Genomic DNA, 18,259 nt, shown 5'->3' with positions numbered 1-18,259 from the left:
ACTTGTTGCCCATCAAATACAGTATGTGCCTGCCTATTAAATCCCCTAATATTTGAAGGGGGGGAGAAAACAATATGATGAAATTAACATAATAGTAGTTTGTTAATTGAAATCTGACTGAACAGCATTTATAAAGGAATGTGTGTATTGAGCAGCGTTCAAGGCCACAGGTATGTGCTCCTTACAAACATGTGAACTGAAGAGAATCCTTGTCTGCTCCCTGAATGCTCCTCTCTGTCTCCCCAGGGGGAAATGTAACGTCACCCTCCTCAATGAAACGGACGTGTTGTCCGGCTACCTGGAGAAAGAGGTAAGACTCCGCCTGCTGGTTTGTCATCAGCGCATTACTTTTTTACTTTTCCCCTTACAAAGAGAGAGATGCAGTGAATGTGCGGCTGTAATCATGTTACGCGTGTTCGGTCCAGGACTGCTTCTTCTACTCGTTGGTGTTCGACCCCGTCCAGAAGACCCTGCTGGCGGACCAGGGCGAGATCCGGGTGGGCTCCAAGTACCAGGCAGAGATCCCTGACAAGCTAGCTGAGGGTGAGCAGCGCGTTGACAGTTTGAGATACCAGGCAAATGTATTAAAAAACAGCAAAAAGGTTGAACCCAGTTGCTCCTCGTCTCAGGTGAGTCTGACAACCGGATCCAGGAGAAGCTGGAGACCAAAGTGTGGGACCCCAACAACCAGCTCAAAGACCCTCAGATAGACCAGTTCCTGGTGGTGGCAAGGTAACGCTTCCCTCCCATCTGTCACTTAGTTGCATCATCATCATCACCACTTAATCCTGTTGCCATGACGACTTCTGACTCTGCCATCCCCAGGCAAGCTTTTCTAGAGGGGACGTGTGAACTGGCAACAAGTTTGATAATCTCATGTGAAAATATATTTCATGGTTGATACATGATACAACACCTGAGAGTACGTTAAGAGGTATTCATTTCACTTCAGGGTACAAACACATTTTGCATAATGTTTTGCATTTGGATGATGATACACAAGTGTTTGGAGCAGCAGCACAGTTTAATAAAGGACATCTACAGGACCTTTGCTTTTGGAGGGAAATCCTCCTGCTGCCCATTAAATGGTCAAAACACACCATCTAGTGTTCATTAATGAACATTCAGCACTCCACACACATTCTCTCATAAACATTACCGGTATTAATATTAACCGATTTGCAAATGTAGAGCAGGCGCATCACAGATCAGTGATACATGTATCATTTCAGGGCTGTGGGAACCTTTGCTCGGGCTCTGGACTGCAGCAGCTCCATCCGCCAGCCCAGCCTCCACATGAGTGCAGCCGCAGCCTCCAGAGACATCACACTGGTGAGGCGTGTGTGTGTGTGTTTTGAGCTTACTACAAGGAGTTTCTAACTGGTTATGAAACAGTCTCCATGTAATGCTGATGCCTCCATATGACCTTCATAAGTAAAGGAGACCATCGGAGAGAAGACGGGTCTATTTCTATATAGTTACTCCTAATGTTTGTCGCCGGTTTGGACTTGGTGAGATCGGATGAAATCATGCTGGTTCACCAGAAACTCCTTTTAGCTCTGACTCCAGCGGGGCCTCTGGCATTGACAGGCCCGGGAGAACCAGAACAGAGCAGGGCAGATGGTCCCTGCTGCAGTAAAATGAGAGGTTTTCTAAAAGGAATCTGGTTTTCTGAAACATTCCCGCTCTTGTCCACAGGGAGCGCCAAAATCCACACAAGAGGAAAGTTCCTCGTAGTAGCTTTTACAGAGACACATCGGCATCCTGTTCCATGTCAGATTTTAAGAAGCCCAGTCATTGTTTGGGACAATCTCATCCACTGTGTGACATGAGAGAGAGAGATATCTCTCTCTCTCTCTCTCTCTCTCTCTCTCTCTCTCTCTCTCTCTCTCTCTCTCTCTCTCTCTCTCTCTCTCTCTCTCTCTCTCTCTATATATATATATATATATATATATATATATATATATATATATATATATATATATATATATATATATATATATACACACACACACACACACACAGGAGAAATGACATGACAAGCCTTAGCCTCTAACGCTGTTCTATGTATAATGCATAACTCCTGCTGTCTGTGGTGTTGAAGCTCTAATGTCCCCCTGCTCTCAGTTCCACGCCATGGACACGTTGCAGAAGAACAGCTATGACCTGGCCAAAGCCATGTCCACGCTGGTCCCTCAGGGCGGCCCGGTGCTGTGCCGCGATGAGATGGAGGAGTGGAGCGCCTCTGAGGCCATGCTGTTTGAGGAGGCCCTGGAGAAATACGGCAAGGACTTCAACGACATCCGCCAGGACTTTGTAAGCTGGGGGTCGGGGGGGCGTGATCAAATCATTTGCGTCAATGATTTTTAGTGTTGGAGCTGCTCAAGTTTCTTCAGGAATGGTTTCAGCCCCAAACTAAACGCGTATTCTGTTTGTGTCCTTCCTCTCCCTCAGCTGCCCTGGAAGTCTCTAGCCAGTGTGGTCCAGTTCTACTACATGTGGAAGACTACCGACCGCTACATCCAACAGGTAGGTCTGCAGCGAGGCGCCTCAAAGCACCGTTTGGGATTCACTGCTCATTCACTGTTCTCTCTCTCTCTCTCTCTCTCCATCAGAAACGACTAAAGGCAGCAGAGGCAGACAGCAAGCTGAAGCAGGTGTACATCCCCACCTAGTGAGTTTCACTGCAGACCGCTTCACGATGTACCCACCTTTAGTTAGAACTGCTGTCAGGATAAACTCCCCTTCTCTCTCCCCTCCCCTCCCTCTCCAGCACCAAACCCAACCCCAACCAGATCATGGTGCCAGGCAGCAAGCCTGGTATGAACGGGGCTGCAGGCTTCCAGAAGGGACTCAGCTGTGAGAGCTGCCACAGTAAGTAGGCACGGTGCTGGACCCATCTGACGGGGGGGGGGGGTTCTAGAGAAGTGGTTGTTTTTAGGACCAGAACAGAAGTGAAGAGGCCTCATTTTGAGGTTACAGGGTTACAGTCTCGGTCCAGGAGGTAATAACGTTTGGACTTGATGTTGAGCACCTGGATGAATAAGATGAACCTACACAGATGAACAATTACTCACACCGGATGTAACTGCAATTATTTTATATTCCTCAACATAGAAGACTGTCGAATGTCCAGTCAGAACTACATTTTGCCCTCTCCTAACACCAACGCTCCCTCCACCTACGCAGCGGCCCAGTCTCCTCAGTGGTACGCCTGGGGGCCTCCCAACATGCAGTGCAGACTGTGCGCCTCCTGCTGGATCTACTGGAAGAAGTACGGAGGCCTGAAGACCCCCACGCAGCTAGAGGGCGCCGCTAGAACCGGCTCTGTAAGTCTCCGTCCTCACAGGCTCGAGTTCTAACAGACATTCCATTCGAGAGTTGTCCTCTCCGAGCGACACGCCTCCGTCCTCACGGTGTCCCCTCTTCCTCTTCGTGCAGGAGTCAGGCCCCCGCGGTCACATGACGCGCCAGGAGGTCCAGGGCATGTCGCCGTTCACCCGCAACGAGGGTCGCGCCAAGCTGCTGGCCAAGAACCGCCAGACGTTCATCCTGCAGACCACCAAGCTGACCCGCATCGCCCGGCGGGTGTGCGAGGACATCCTGCAGCCTCACCGCGCCGCGCGGCGGCCCTACGCCTCCATCAACGCCAACGCCGTCAAGGCCGAGTGTATGTAGCACACTCTCACTTTAATGCATGTCAATCACCATATGTAAGATGAGTCTAAACCACGTTGTACCTTGTTTGTGTCTTCAGGTATAATCAGGCTGCCTAAAGCCACAAAAACTCCTCAAAAGACCAAGCTGGTGCCTCGACCGTCTCTGGCCAACATAGTGAAGGATTTAGGTAAGGACGCGTCACATGACCTCCACTTCTCTCTGAATCCACCTTCTCCGTTTGCGATTGGTCGTTGAGTGTCGTTGTGTCTCCGCAGCCATCTCGGCCCCTCTGAAACTGAAGGCGTCTCGAGGACCCCCGACACCCATCAACAGGAACCAGGCCAGCCAGCCCCGCGTGGGCCAAAGCCTGCTGGGAAAGAGAGGCTTTGAGAGCGTTAGTATTACACACACACACACAGACACGCACACACACACACACACCATACACTGTGTTCACAGCCCTGCTGGCTTATGATTTCAGAAAATATGCTGCCATAAAGTGGAATCGTACCTCTCCGGCCCGCACATAGACGGCCAATCAAATGCTTGTCGTGGAATATTCCAGAGAGACACGTCAGGAGAAAAAACGTTTTCCTCGCCCCTTCTCTGCTCAGTGCCTGGAGGGTTTTTAAAGCACATAAATGTTTAAATATTCAGAACTTTTCAGCGCCAGGTGCTTGTCAAAGTCACACCTGGCCCAGGCAGCCGATCAAATCTAGCAAGAGGCGGGCTTTACTGCTTTACCGCTGACTTCCTGTTTTGATGCCGGTAGATGTGGAAGGAGCGGATGAAAGTTTGATGTTAGTGGGTTATACTTCATTAGCTTCTTTCTCGTGCAACAGCAAGAACTCGACGTCTGCATTAAATCCACGGTTGCCCCGTTACTCACACTTGATCTCGTGGTTGCGTACCGGCCCCGCTCCACCGGCTCATCGGCTTTGCCGGGGGGGGGAGTTTAGGAAGCGGCGGCGTTCCTGCTGCGATGCGTCGGGGCCTGAGGCTGCTGACAGGCACTGGCCTGTCTCTTGTCGTCATCATCATACAAGTCTGATCACTTGCTGTTTACCTTTTTAGGTAGCGAACACGGCTGATTCACTCAGCCGGTCTGTCATTGGTCCACAGGCTGCAGGCGTGCCCTACCCGGCCAATGGGAGGCCGTACACTTCAGGTATGAGAACCACCTCTCAGTCGGTCATCAAGCGGCAGAAGGTCAGCCAGGGGGAGGCGCCCAACCCTGTGGTGTTTGTGGCTACCAAGGACACCAGGTACTTCTTCTTCTTCTTCTTCTACATCATTCAAACGCTGTAATCTTAAAGATGAAGGTGGTAAAGTGAGGAGAGGAGGGTCCAGCATCTCTGTCAGCTGCCGACTGAACATGACAGTGTTGTAGTCGTCACGGTGGATGAAGTTAAACTCATTATGTCCTGGTGTTCTCTGTCAACCAGGGCTCTGAGGAAACATCTGACCCAGTCAGAGATGCGCCGGGCAGCGAGGAAACCTCACCTCCTGGTCCGGATCAAACTGCCACCGCCCCCCCGCTCCCTGGTCATGCCCCTGCTCCCCTCCAGCACCAGCGAGCCCATCGTCCTGGAGGACTGAAGGGTGGAGGGCCATGGGGGGGGGGTGGTCTTTTACCAGGACATGGGGGTCGGGTTGGGGAGGGTCTGTGCTCAGGCCGTCACTTAACAGGCAGCACAGTACGCCATACCAGTAGTCTTTTATTTCCCTCTTTTCTTTAGTCCTCTGTTACTCCCCAAACGTTGATGTGTCCGACACACACACACACACACACTTAGATGACTGTACATTTCCATCACACACACACACACATCGACACTCACGCAACACCTTGGGCTTTGTAGTATTTTATTCCAGATCCTGAATAATGTTTTGATCCCCTTTTCAATTCCGCCTGTTTTTAAATGTGTAATTTAAATTGAGATACATCTCATCCTGAAAGCAACGGTGTTAAAGCACACTTTGTTTTTCTTCCTCCACGACGTCTCTATCTTTGTGTAAATATACGCACCGTTGTAAGGGGATGAAGCCCGCAGTATGTGAGGAGGATGGGGGGGGTGTCATTCCAGCAGGGACAAATCTGACTGGCTATTAAACTGTGCTCGTGTTCACCGGTGAAGTTGAGGAGACGTGTTGGGACACGTCGAGCCGTCCTCAGTCCGTCTAAACAAAGTGTTTTGTTGTCTGTAACTGTCAACTGTCCCCGTCATCAGCCAGGAGCCCAAACCCTGAACGGCCGAGTCCTTCCCACCTCTGACAGAAATACTGAGTGAGCACAAAACCGCTCGAGTGGTGTGACGGTCAAGGTGTGTGTGTGTGTGTGTGTGTGTGTGTGTGTGTGTGTGTGTGTGTGTGTGTGTGTGTGTGTGTGTGTGTGTGTGTGTGTGTGTGTGTGTGTGTGTGTGTGTGTGCGCGCGCGCGCGCGCAGAGACAAAGTGACGTTTTGACAGCTCGTATCAAAATCAATGTAAGTAAAGCAACCGTTGTGATGATTATAGATGAATTTCCTGATGATTTTAACCGATTAATACTCCAAAACCCAGATTTACACAAATATCCATTCATCAAAATGAGTAAATCTGGTCCTAACAGCCACACGTCATGTTGACCTTCATGCTAATCACCAAACGGTTTTAACAAATGCACCGAGTATCTCGTTTAGACGTCCTGATGTGACGCGTGCGACATTCAGTTTTGTGCTCACTTGATATTTTCACTATTGATGAACCCTCCATAGCGTCTCCACCTTCTCCAGGCATCACAGTAGACATTAAAAAAAACAAACTCAAATGAACGAAGGTTGCTTTCGCAGTCGAACTGCCGCGTTTGTTCGTCGGCCTCCTGCCGGTTTCACAGCCGCTCCAATCGGTTTGAAGAGAGGAGTCGGCTCCGCCCTCCTGCCTGGACCCACAGGGCAGAGGTCATCTGCTTACAGTGTAGGTCGGGTCACCTGAGGAGACTCTAATGATGGTGGTTACTGTGTGACTTGCCATGAGAGAACACATTTGGCTTTGAGGTACTACGTTCGAGTCGGCAAAAGTTCAAAATGAAGCCATAATGTGCAAAAATAGAAAAATAAACGGATGTCTGTCGTGGACACTTTCAGCCCCGGGGTCACGTTAGATTAAAGCCTCGGCATTGCTGACAATGTTTGGTTTGAAGGAAACTGACGCTGTTATTTTACCGGTCAGTTGAGAAGTCTGTTTAAAAAAGAAAAAAGAAAAAAAAACATCAATATGTAAATGTACGGAAGACAATTGGGGCCAAAACTGAAGTTCTGGAATAATGTTGCAAAAAGAGTCTTGAGATTAAAGTCGTGCTTTGTCTCCAAACACGGATTCGTTGAGAACCGGTCACGGCCTTGATCCTCTCCTGTAAATGTCTCCATGTGCTTTCATTTCCTTTGTCTGTTTTGGTTCCCCCGGTTTGTACCGTTATGAGAGGGTGAGTTCTAAAAGCAAGTTGTTAATTGGATGATTATAATTCCCGTGAATCCCCACAGCACCGAGGGCTCACACAGGTTTTATAAGCAAGTTTGGTCCCAATGTGGGCTTTGTAATATTTCTCCAAAAAAGAAATTTGAAGTGTCGAGTTTGTAGCAAATACTAATCTGTGTAAAGACGAAGTGGAGAACTGGCATATTTTAAACTTTTTTTACATCCAAAGTGTGTAATTCTGCTCCATTATTGTGGAGATGGCTCAACTAGGCTACTGTACATGTGAAACATTGCTCTCCTTCATCGGGGGGGGGGGGGGGGGGGGGGGTCATTTGAACCAGGGGCCACATTCAAAAGGGACAGGGTGCTGATTTTTGTATGATGGAGAGACTAAACATGCTACAAACTGAAACTTTTTCTCAAGTGTTTTTTATTCCGACGTCTCTGTATCCTTTAATGTATCTTGATAAGAAAAGAAATAAAGAATTTTTTTTTCTTCGTGGTCAGTCATGGGCTCTTTGTCCACTGTGTCTCTCGCTGCCTCCTTGCTCCCAGAGAGGAGACGAGCTTGTGTCCTCGGTGTCAAACCTCAGTATGTCTTTATTTAGATGTGTTACAGGAAGTACACCTCCGTTTCTTTGTCTTGTTTATTTATTACAAGATTAAATACATCTAAACACAAATAATATTTCTGCCAATTTTATGCAAAAAAATGTTTAGGCAAAATAATAAAAAAAACATTTAAATTAAAGACTTAATTGTCCATGTGGGGTTTCAAAAAGTTCCATTTTGTCAACATAAGGGTTGAATCAGCACCGGTACCGATGCTGAAGGCTGCTTCTCTAAAGGTCTGAGTGACCTGAGCTACAGGTAACTGTTCAATGTTTGTGGCATTAAAGGAGCAGTGTGTGGGGTTTAGTGGCACCTAGTGGTGAGGCCGCAGATTGCGACCAACTAAATATCCCACCTCTCACGGCTCCTTTTACAAGCGTGTTGGAGAATGATTCAACTCGTCGCTTCAGAAATCCGATCAAAGAAGAACTCATTAAACGTATAAAGGTGCCTGACCAGGCCAACGCATCTGTCATTGTTTTCTTTTTCTATAAAATAGTGAGTAAAAATCTATAATAAAAGTGCTTATTCCATACAAACTTTATCAAATATAAGTTAACTTTTTTTTTACTTCAATTAAATGACCAATTTCATATTTAATTTTTTCCCATATATACAGATTATATCCAGATAACACAAATCTGTGCAACAAATAGAATACTTCCATAATGTTCTAAAAAAACATTTACATTGCATTTATCTGAATTAATTTATTACAGTGATATACACCACTTCTATGTGGCAAATATTGATGACCTGCTGGTCCCCACCTCGACCCTAGAATAAAGGGGGGGGGGGGCAGTGAAGATGGTGACTTCTTATTATTTTGTGTTTCCTGTTTGTACTTCATCAACAAGTACCTTCAGGATTACATCTAGTTCTCCAAAGAAAACTACACATTCACTGTGATTTAGAACGTCAAAAGAATAGAAAATGAAGGGATAAATCCTTTCTGGATGAATCTGATGTTTCTACTGACAGTATGAACATATTGAAGACTTCCTGCCTGATTAGAAACGATTAGTCTGGCTAAAGGAAATATTTGTCTATTTGTACTCAGCTGTGTTTCTACCAGACGGCTTTTAATTAGAAGGCTCGTTTGAACCACTTCCGACTGAGGTGTTAATTTCGACAAACCTGAAATGAACCCGAGGCCTCTAACGGTGTGTTCACACGGAGGATGTGGATTGAGCCGTGATAAACATCCACTCCAGCTCAGAACTAATCAGGTGTGTCGCTGTGAAGAACCGTAAAGAACACAAAACAATGAAGGAAATGAAACTATGAGCAGAAAACAATGAGGCAACGTCATGGTGTCCCACAAACAGCCCTGATCAGAAACACATCCACACTGACTGATCCAGCTATGCACGGATGTATTTTGTCATACAAAGGATTGTCTTATCTTTTATATATATATATATATATATATATATATATATATATATATATATATATATATATATACAGTATATACATATGTATATATATATATATATATATATATATATATATATATATATATATACAGTATATACATATGCATATATACAGTACTTACAAGTTATTTATTGTAACTTTTAATATCTAATATATATATATATATAAAATAACTTATTTATGTATATATATAATATATAATGTAATCTAATGATCAGCTTATTTGATATATATAAATATATATACATATATATTTGATATATATAAATATATATATATATATACATATATATAAATATATATATAAAAATATATACATATATATTTATATATATCAAATATATATATATATACATATATATATTTATAAAAATATATACATATATATTTATATATATATATATATATATATATATATATATATATATACATATATATAATAACTTGTGTAAACTAATGATTAACTTATCTGAAAAAAAACGTATCTTTTATGTGTCCAACGGGGAGACTTATCTTGTCAAAAACAAATGTCTGGACTCTATGATTTATCATTTTCATATCTTAGGCATTATAATATGGGCCAGTACTTATAAACCAGTCTCTACTCCATCTTTTTATGACTAAAATGTTAGAATAAAATGAAATGTTGTACAGAATGCCAGAGCCAGACCAGCTCTTTCTCCTGACGGACACAGATATCACCCGGCAAACAAACACATCTAAGCTAACATTAGCGTTAGCCAATGTTTGCTCGCGCTGCAGGTGCTGTGACGCTGAACTCGTCACAGTTGCTAACCGGATTGGTCCGTCTTCAAGCGCGTTGATTGGTCCGCCGGGGACACACTCGTGACGTTGCGCTCGAGCACACCTGATGTTCATTTTCAAGTAGGAGGCGGGAGGTGAGAGCCGGTTTAAAAGTCAAGAGGGGAACGCTCCCCCTTTGCTTGTGAGTCCATAGCAGAGCAGGAGGGTCGGGGTCCGTGCCACTCAACTAACTAACTAACTAACTAACCAGCCAGCTAGCTAGCTAGCTAGCTAGCTAACTAACTAACTAACTAACACACCCTTCTGTTCTTTAGACTGGGTTTTCTGCCAGGTTTCACCTCTCAAAACTCCATCTGTTTGCAGCCATGTTTGAGGTAAGTATTTTTATATGTGTCTTAAGTATGAGGACCTACTTTCTTTTAGCTGACTTTTGTAACGTGGAGTATTGTCTGCATTGGCAGTAACTTGAGTACATCCTTGTTCAGACAAATGAGGGTTTCCATTTCCAGGACTACTACTTTGTGTTTGTTTAGTCTTGAGGTAAATGGTAGAATAATTCCATGTCACGGGAGGTTCTGGGAATTTGTTGCAGAACTTATTGGTAGGGAGTGTATAGATTAATGGATCAATAAATACAGTATCATTCAATGCAGCCTTTTTCTGTAAGACAGGAAGTTGATAGAAGGGAACCACCAACAGTATTTAGCACTCTGTTGCGCTAACTCACATGAGTTGGAACTCATAAATCCATTTTCTGACTTGTTGCATTGTAGGATTGTTGGCAGAAAGAAGTCCCTCAACACTATTTTTAGTTCCTTTTTGTGTAATTTTAAAAGCATTCTATCGAGCTGATTCCACAGGCAGGATTTGGACACTAATAAAAATACAGAAAGTGACTCTTATGAAACTTGTGGAGTACAGGGATGATGTTCTTTATACCTTCAACTCAAAGTCTGAACCTTTTTTTTTGTTTGTTTTCAGACCAGGAGTGATGACTTGTTCCTGCCTTCCTACCAAGATGAGGAGCTGGTGGACAACCTGCTGTCCAGCGAGGAGTCGGACATGGATTGTGGCAGTGAAGCCTTCTCCCTGGCCGAGGCCCTGCTCCCCCTCGTAGAGTCCTCCTCCCCGACCCTCAGCCCCTGGGTCTACTCCACCCGCTACAAGACCGAGCTCTGCACCAGCTACTCCACCACTGGTATCTGCAAGTACGCCGAGTGCTGCCAGTTCGCCCACGGCCTCCACGAGCTTCACGTTCCTTTCCGCCACCCAAAGTACAAGACGGAGTTGTGCCGCGGCTTCCACACCACCGGCTACTGCTACTACGGCAGCCGCTGCCTGTTCGTCCACGACGCCGCCGAGCAGCGCCCCACCCTGCGCCGCCGCAGGAACGTCCCATGTCGCACCTTCTGCTCCTTCGGCGTCTGCCCCTTCGGCACCCGCTGCAACTTCCTGCATGTGCAGGTCGGAGATGTCGGCAGCGGTTCGGAGTCGCCCGACGTAGGCGAGGAGACGCCCGTTTCCAGCCCCCAGCTCCAACCTCCGACCAAGCAGTGGAAGCCCCGCGGAGCTCTGTGCCGCACCTTCAGCTCCTTCGGGTTCTGCCTGTACGGCACGCGCTGCCGCTTCCAGCACGGCCTCCCCAACAAGATCCGAACCTCCGACCAGTTCCAAGGAGGGTCCTCCGGCAGCTCCAGTTTACCTTCCCCCGCCTCCCTCTTCACCTCCTCCTCTCCGATGTCTTCCACCTCCTCGTCTCCTCCATCGGACTCTCCTCTCGCCACGCCGCCTGCAGAGGTCACTGCCCACAACGCCTTCACCTTCTCCAGTCAGCACCTCAGCGACCTGCTGCTGCCATTTGCCCTCCACCTGCAGCAGCTGGAGAGCAGCAAGGCCCAGGAGATCTGGGACAACAGGGCCATCTAACTGGATGTGGTCCCAGTTAGAAACCAGCACTGAACAACGCAGCTCAATTAACTCTATCGTTTTTATTTTTAAGCCCTCCTTTTCTAGGGAATTTATTATGTATATATTTTTTTTTTTTTTTTTTTAAGTTGAGGTTGTTTGACTTGAGAGCTTGTGTCAGCAGGTCAAGCAGGACTTGAACTGTATGCAGTGTGGCATAGTTTTGGATATGAGGTCTGTGGAATCACTAGTTACTGCTATGAGTGTAATTCAATTTTTTAACTATTGTAAATACTTTATTAATGAACTGAGTAAATGAAATGTCTGACCTCAGAATCATGAATAAACTAATTTTAATTTCTAACCTTGCCATGGTAGTCTTTGTTTTTGAACTTGTGCGTCGAGGTCTCGTAAAGAAATGACTGAAGTGTGACTACAGTAACATGTGAGCACAAAAAGGACTCGAACGAACGACATAGAAGGTCCCTCGGTTCAATTAATGAGTCTTACTGCTACAGCTTACAATATTTTAGACTGTAAGGTGATTATCCTTGTCTAAGTGTGTGTGTGTGTGTGTGTGTGTGTGTGTGTGTGTGTGTGTGTGTGTGTGTGTGTGTGTGTGTGTGTGTGTGTGTGTGTGTGTGTGTGTGTGTGTGTGTGTGTGTGTGTGTGTGTGTGTGTGTGTGTGTGTGTGTGTGTGTGTGTGTGTGTGTGTGTGTGTGTGTGTGCGCGCACTTAACTGACCTCAGAGGCATGAGACAATACGGTTAACTCATTTTCCATGACCTTTTTAATAAGAATATGTTTTTAAATGTGTATTGGAGCTGCAGCACCTAAACAGCTTCAAGGTGTTTTGTCATGATAAAGACTTATCTTTGACCCATAAGGCCACTAACGCACCATTTTTCTGGTATCGATAAACTTCTTAACTGTGTCCAATATCTGGCATTTCACTTTCCCCTTCATCTTTTTGGGTTATCACAGCGGACCAAGAACATTCCGCAATACAAGAGCCGCTTGTCTGTTAGACACCGGAAAAGGCGGGACTAAAGCCTCTATCGAACTGTATGTCAATGCAATCGACCAATCACTGGCCTTCAACTCTTGGCGCGTCACTAGTATACGGAAATGGGAAAAATCGATATGTTGCCATCAAGTCGGCAAGAATGAGACCGGATGTGGTGCGTTTAAGTCAAATTCATTCACTTAGATTAAGCAAAAGTAAAACTATCATTTTACATAACTTCCCATACTATATTGCATTTAATCATAAGTGTCATACTCTTTAATAGACAGAAGGCGCTCTCCAGTGTCGCCTTATTTTGAAGGGCGTAACTGTTTTCCTTGTGCTTGCTAACTTGACTGTTAATGGCGCGCCTGCTGTTTGTAGTAGCTACGCTGATGCAAACTTTCCCTCTGACTCTGATACTCGGCCAACAGCCGCTCTAGGTAAGACGGTACAGTCTAGTTCAAATATATGACATGTTGCGTTGTTTTCTCCGTCGTTACACAGTGAACTTAAGCTAGTAGCATCTTATGATTGTAGCTGGCTACAACCGGTAATGGCTCAGGCTGGTAACGTCATTCGGTTGCCTCAGTTGTATTTTACTATCTGGTGTTATCTTAAATAACCCCCAGAAGTTCTGAAAGACCTGGCGCCCTGCACGCCGTCTACGATGCACCGGGCCTTACAAACGGTCACAGAGGGTTTAACGTGAGGTGCTTTTCCTCCTCAGTTTCCGAGTCGCCGCCGTGAGTGAGCATGGCGGACCGGGAGGAGCGCCGCTTCGCCGAGGTTTCCCGGGACTCCGTCAAACTCATGGCCGAGAGTGCAGGCGTGGAGCTGGGCGACGATGTGGCCGCTCTGCTGGCCGAGGACGTGTGCTACCGGCTCAGGGAGGCCACGCAGGTCAGTGTTTCCACGATGACTGAAACACGAACGTGTTACTGAACCTAACCTCTATCTTCTGAGTATGAAGCAATCCCTCCATTAAGTCAGGAAAAGGAACCTTTCTGTCACACTGAAAAGATGTTGACTGCGTGTTGTTTTGGACCCACACAGAGCTGCTCTCAGTTCATGAGACACGCCAAGAGGAGGAAGCTGACGGTGGAGGACTTCAACAGAGCTCTGCGCTGGAGCAACGTGGAGGTGAGTCTTGAACGTGACGTGACGTTGAACACGCTTCGGCCAAATCGGTGCCTCCAGCTTCTTCCTCTCCCGTGTGTCTTCATCAGGCCGTGTGCGGCTTCGGGGCCCAGGACGCTCTCCCCTTCCGCCCGGCGAAAGAAGGAGAGCTCTTCTTCATCGAGGACCGGGACATCAACCTGGTGGAGTTGGCTCTGGCCACCAACATCCCCAAGGGCTGTGCTGAGACCCTGGTGCGAGGTATGAGCTACCGGCCCCGTCACAAACTATTCACAGAAGTATCCTTGATGCTTGTTTTGTTTTTCTTAAATCAGGAGGTATCTTTTACTAATCATGATTCCTGTTTTTTCCTGCTGTCAGTGAACGTGTCTTACCTGGATGGGAAAGGCAACCTGGAGCCTCAGGGGACAGGTAAGAGACCCGGACACATAATTATTAACGATGTTGCTCACTAGCCACTAAAGGAGGCGTCCTTCTTGAGATGTTTTTCCACCTGTTACATTTGAAGTGTGTGCAGTTAAGGCACAGAAACAACGTCTCACGTTGAGCTCCTTTATTAACTCTCATGCATCAACCTGCGACCCGTCTAACCCTGACCGACTGTTGCATTGTCCCAGTTCCCTCGGCGGTGCAGTCTCTGTCGGACGACCTGCTGAAGTACTACCAGCAGATCACTCGGGCCATCCTGGGAGAGGACCCTCACCTCATGAAGGTAAAACTGCTGCCGAGCACGGGGCAGTCCGGCTAATGGGGGGCTCTGTTCTGAACCTGTGTCTTCTGCGTGTTTCAGGTGGCTCTGCTGGACCTCCAGTCCAACTCCAAGATCGCCGCCCTCCTGCCGTACTTTGTTTACGTCATCAGCGGGGTAGGTTTGAACTAATCCAAACAAACGGCGACTGGAGGAAATGTCCTGGTTCTCCGATTTTAGATTTTAGATGTTTAGATAAATATAAAGTGAACAAACGGATCTGATCGTTTGGCTGTTTCTGCGCAGGTGAAGTCGGTGAGCCACGACCTGGAGCAGCTCAACAGGCTCCTCCACATGGTGAAGAGCCTGGTCCAGAACCCCTACCTGTACCTGGGCTCCTACGTGCGCAGCCTGGTCTCCAGCGTCATGTACTGCATCCTGGAGCCGCTGGCCGCCTCCATCAACCCGCTCAACGACCACTGGACCCTCAGGGACTACGCGGCCCTGCTCCTCAGCCACATCTTCTGGTGAGCAACGCGCCGACCCGCAGTCCTGTCCACAGGGTTCAAATGACCATGGGGAGCATGCATGTGTCTGCAGGGATAGCTGTAGTTTATATGAAACAAGGGTCGTTGCTATTACGATCAGCTAAGAGTCCCGCCTACACTAAGGGGGTTCTGTCTGCAGCAGAAAACGAAATAGAGAAAAAGATCTGGTACCGAAAGTGAAGACGAGTCGAGCGGAACCAAACCACGCAGTCAGCATTCTGTGTTTTTTTTGTTTTTTTTTGTCTCTCCAGGACTCACGGGGATCTGGTGAGCGGTCTCTACCACCAGATCCTGCTGTCGCTGCAGAAGGTTCTGTCCGACCCGGTGAGACCGCTCTGCTCCCACTACGGAGCCGTGGTGGGGCTTCACGCTCTGGGATGGAAGGTGTGTTCACTGCTTCCGTAAATCTCAGCAGTCTCGTGTTTCTGCATCGAAGATAGTGTGACGATCATCTCTGGTGTGTGTGTGTGTGTGTGTGTGTGTGTGTGTGTGTGTGTGTGTGTGTGTGTGTGTGTGTGTGTGTGTGTGTGTGTGTGTGTGTTTTGGTGTCAGGCTGTGGAGAGAGTGCTGTTCCCACACCTCCCCGCCTACTGGGCCAACCTCCAGGCCGTGTTGGACGACTACTCCGTTTCCAACGCCCAGGTCAAGGCGGACGGACACAAGGTCTACGGAGCCATCCTGGTCAGTACTGCAGGGACACGTCCTGTTAGCCATAGAAACATTTACACCAGCAAGTGCAGCACATAGTAGAGTGAAGTAAGCCTGCCTAGTCGGTTCATTGTCTTAGCTCCTACGCCTACATATGAGGCGAAAAAAATAAAATAATATATATATATATGCTTTTTTACGCATGGTTTTAACCAGATTTTTTTTTTTTTGCTTTTTGCCTTTTATTTGATATTTTTAATAATAACCCGGCCCAGTGTCGCCAACTCTTTTCCAGTGAAAGTAGCTAGCAGCACTAGCTCCAAAAGTCGCCAAGTCGGCAACACAGGCCGCCCTCCAAAGCCACTCCCCCAAAAAATGAACATAAAGAAGGTAAACAATGACATGTTGTTGGTCCTCACAGCTGTTAAGCTAGCAGCTGGTGGAAACCTCCTGTGGCGAGCAGTGAGTGATCTCTCACATAGTTATTTGATCCACTGTTAATATTGAAGTGTTTGATTAGAGCAGCTTTAATGAGCTCAACACTGAGAGCTGACACACAGACTGTTGGGTTCTGTTGAGTGTGAGTTCTCCTGTCTGTCCTGCAGGTGGCCGTGGAGCGCCTGCTGAAGATGAAGGCCCTGTCTCTGTCTCAGCCAGCAGAGGGAGGCTCCGGCGGTCAGCCCCCCTCTGCTGTGGGTGCCGTGGGTTACAGGGTGAGCTCCCCCGGCCTCAGCCCCCCCCCAGAGCCCCTGTCGGAGGCCGCCCTGGGCATCGCCAGCCACCTTCAGGCCGGCGGGGCCGGCTGTCCCTGGGAGGAGTGGACCCCGGTCCCTCTCCCCGCCATGTACTGTGAGCTCTACTCCTTCTTCGGAGACAGCCTGGCGGTCCGGTTCAGCACGGGGCCGGGGTTCGGCAGCTACCCTCCCTGCCCCCCGTCGCAGCTCGCTGATGCCAGGAAGGAACCCTGTGGCCCCGCCTCCAACCCCGACACCGCCCGGAAGATGCCTCAGCTGACCGCCAACCTCAACATCAGCCCCAGGCAAGATGGGAGTCCTCGCACGGACCCGCCCCCCCCCAGCCTGGCAGCTACCGGACCAGGAAGGTAAAGCAAACCCTTTTTGAACACTAAACCATTGGGCGGGTGTTTGCAGGACTGAATGTTGCTGACTTTTCTTTTCTCTCCAGGTCCCTGGCTCGCTCCTCTTCCTCCTCCTCCTCCTCTGTGCAGCGCTCCAAGTCTTCCTCGTCACGTCCGGGCCAGCGCACAGCCGGCCCGTCTCGCGACGTTTTCCCCAAAGCTCGCTTCACCTCCCCTCAGACGGGACTTCCTGTGTTCTCCTTCCTCATCGGCGGGCGGCAAATGGGTCGCCGTTGCCAAGGGCGCCGGCCCTTCCAGACCACTTTCGCCCCGACTCCACCCATTCCTGCCGTCCCGCCACGCGCCTACGCCCACAAACTGCCCGTCATCGGCAGGGTGGGCAAACCTGTGCGCCGCTGGGCGTGTTCCCATTACTCCCTCCATCTGCCTCTCTAGAGATGAACGACTACAAAGCAGGTTTGACTGCTGCAGACTTCTACACGCACAGACTCGTGTCTTTCAGCTTAAGCTGCCAATCATCTGTCTTTTATGATGATGTTTTCGCAGTTGAATATTGCAAGGATTCTGTTTTATTATCGATATGGAAAAGGACATTTGGACCGTAATTCACTGAGGCAACAGAAGTATTTACGGTCAATTCAAACTGATTTAAAGCCAACATATGTCGTATTCAAATGTGTCCAACTTTGGCGCCCCCAGTGGTAAGAAACAAGAACACACTTGTTCTTGTTTGATGCCACTGGGGGGCGCCAGTTAGATAAAAAGTAATGAAGGGACTCTGGTGTAGACCACAACAATTAAAATGCAGTCCATGCAGATTTGACATATTATGAGTACTTTTTTTTTTTTTTTTTTTTTTTTGTCAGATTAATCATTAAATTCACAAAACAACATTATTTTTCAACATTTGGTCTTGTCTGCGGGAAAGCAGAACATTCTCATATTTGAGAAGCTGGAACCAGAGAATGTTTTTGGCGTTGTTGCCGTGTGTTTGAGACATGATTTAAAAGATTAATTTATCAGAGAAACTAATTATTTTTGTTTATCGGTTAACTAATTAGTCAGCTACTCATTTGAGCACTGTGCTGATGAGATTAAGGGCTTCTCATCAACCGTCGCACTGTTTTCAGTGAATGCAGTCTAACCCACTATTTCTCTCTGGAGCACAGTGACTGGATCCCTGCTGAGGAGCGGTGGCAGTGTTCAGGTCTGCCACGTGTTTGGAAGTTTGACATCTTGTACATAGCTGTTGTTTTTGCTGAATAAAACAGTTTCTCTAGGAGTTTTGAAAAC

At 47.4% G+C, this 18,259-nt stretch overlaps 3 protein-coding genes across 4 annotated transcripts in view; all 3 read left to right on the top strand.

Annotated features, from left to right (window-relative positions):
- mta2 (metastasis associated 1 family, member 2) overlaps positions 1–7,435 on the top strand; it is a 24,574-nt gene extending 17,139 nt beyond the window's left edge. Inside the window, exons 5-18 of one of the 2 annotated variants that reach the window (XM_068713664.1) lie at positions 247–310; positions 426–543; positions 630–732; positions 1,233–1,332; positions 2,128–2,316; positions 2,455–2,529; positions 2,616–2,674; positions 2,774–2,874; positions 3,190–3,329; positions 3,442–3,670; positions 3,758–3,847; positions 3,936–4,054; positions 4,735–4,925; positions 5,106–7,435. In XM_068713664.1, coding sequence (XP_068569765.1) covers positions 247–310; positions 426–543; positions 630–732; positions 1,233–1,332; positions 2,128–2,316; positions 2,455–2,529; positions 2,616–2,674; positions 2,774–2,874; positions 3,190–3,329; positions 3,442–3,670; positions 3,758–3,847; positions 3,936–4,054; positions 4,735–4,925; positions 5,106–5,259 — 1,732 coding nt within the window. In that variant the 3' untranslated portion in view covers positions 5,260–7,435. The remainder of the gene's footprint in view (positions 1–246; positions 311–425; positions 544–629; positions 733–1,232; positions 1,333–2,127; positions 2,317–2,454; positions 2,530–2,615; positions 2,675–2,773; positions 2,875–3,189; positions 3,330–3,441; positions 3,671–3,757; positions 3,848–3,935; positions 4,055–4,734; positions 4,926–5,105) is intronic. The other variant, XM_068713665.1, reaches the window with a different exon arrangement.
- A 2,544-nt stretch (positions 7,436–9,979) lies between these two features.
- On the top strand, positions 9,980–12,201 carry cth1 (cysteine three histidine 1). Its single transcript, XM_068712984.1, has 2 exons — positions 9,980–10,306; positions 10,914–12,201. Exons 1-2 carry the CDS (start codon positions 10,298–10,300, stop codon positions 11,856–11,858), a joined length of 954 nt encoding a protein of 317 aa, XP_068569085.1. The 5' UTR covers positions 9,980–10,297; the 3' UTR covers positions 11,859–12,201.
- A 903-nt stretch (positions 12,202–13,104) lies between these two features.
- taf6l (TAF6-like RNA polymerase II, p300/CBP-associated factor (PCAF)-associated factor) lies at positions 13,105–18,252 on the top strand. The gene is made up of 12 exons (XM_068713661.1): positions 13,105–13,286; positions 13,574–13,746; positions 13,900–13,986; positions 14,073–14,223; positions 14,344–14,394; positions 14,601–14,695; positions 14,774–14,848; positions 14,978–15,198; positions 15,471–15,603; positions 15,772–15,900; positions 16,473–16,969; positions 17,053–18,252. The coding sequence occupies exons 2-12, from the start codon at positions 13,600–13,602 to the stop codon at positions 17,399–17,401; spliced, it is 1,935 nt and encodes a 644-aa protein (XP_068569762.1). The 5' UTR covers positions 13,105–13,286; positions 13,574–13,599; the 3' UTR covers positions 17,402–18,252.
- The last annotated feature ends 7 nt before the right edge of the window (positions 18,253–18,259 follow it).

This window comes from Cebidichthys violaceus, unplaced genomic scaffold (genome assembly GCF_023349555.1).
Source record: "Cebidichthys violaceus isolate CVI_PGR_0920_01 unplaced genomic scaffold, fCebVio1.0.p SCAF_19, whole genome shotgun sequence".
Lineage (NCBI taxonomy): Eukaryota > Metazoa > Chordata > Actinopteri > Perciformes > Stichaeidae > Cebidichthys > Cebidichthys violaceus.
The sequence above is the reverse complement of the archived record's forward strand: the minus strand, read 5'-3'. Positions and strand labels throughout refer to the sequence as shown.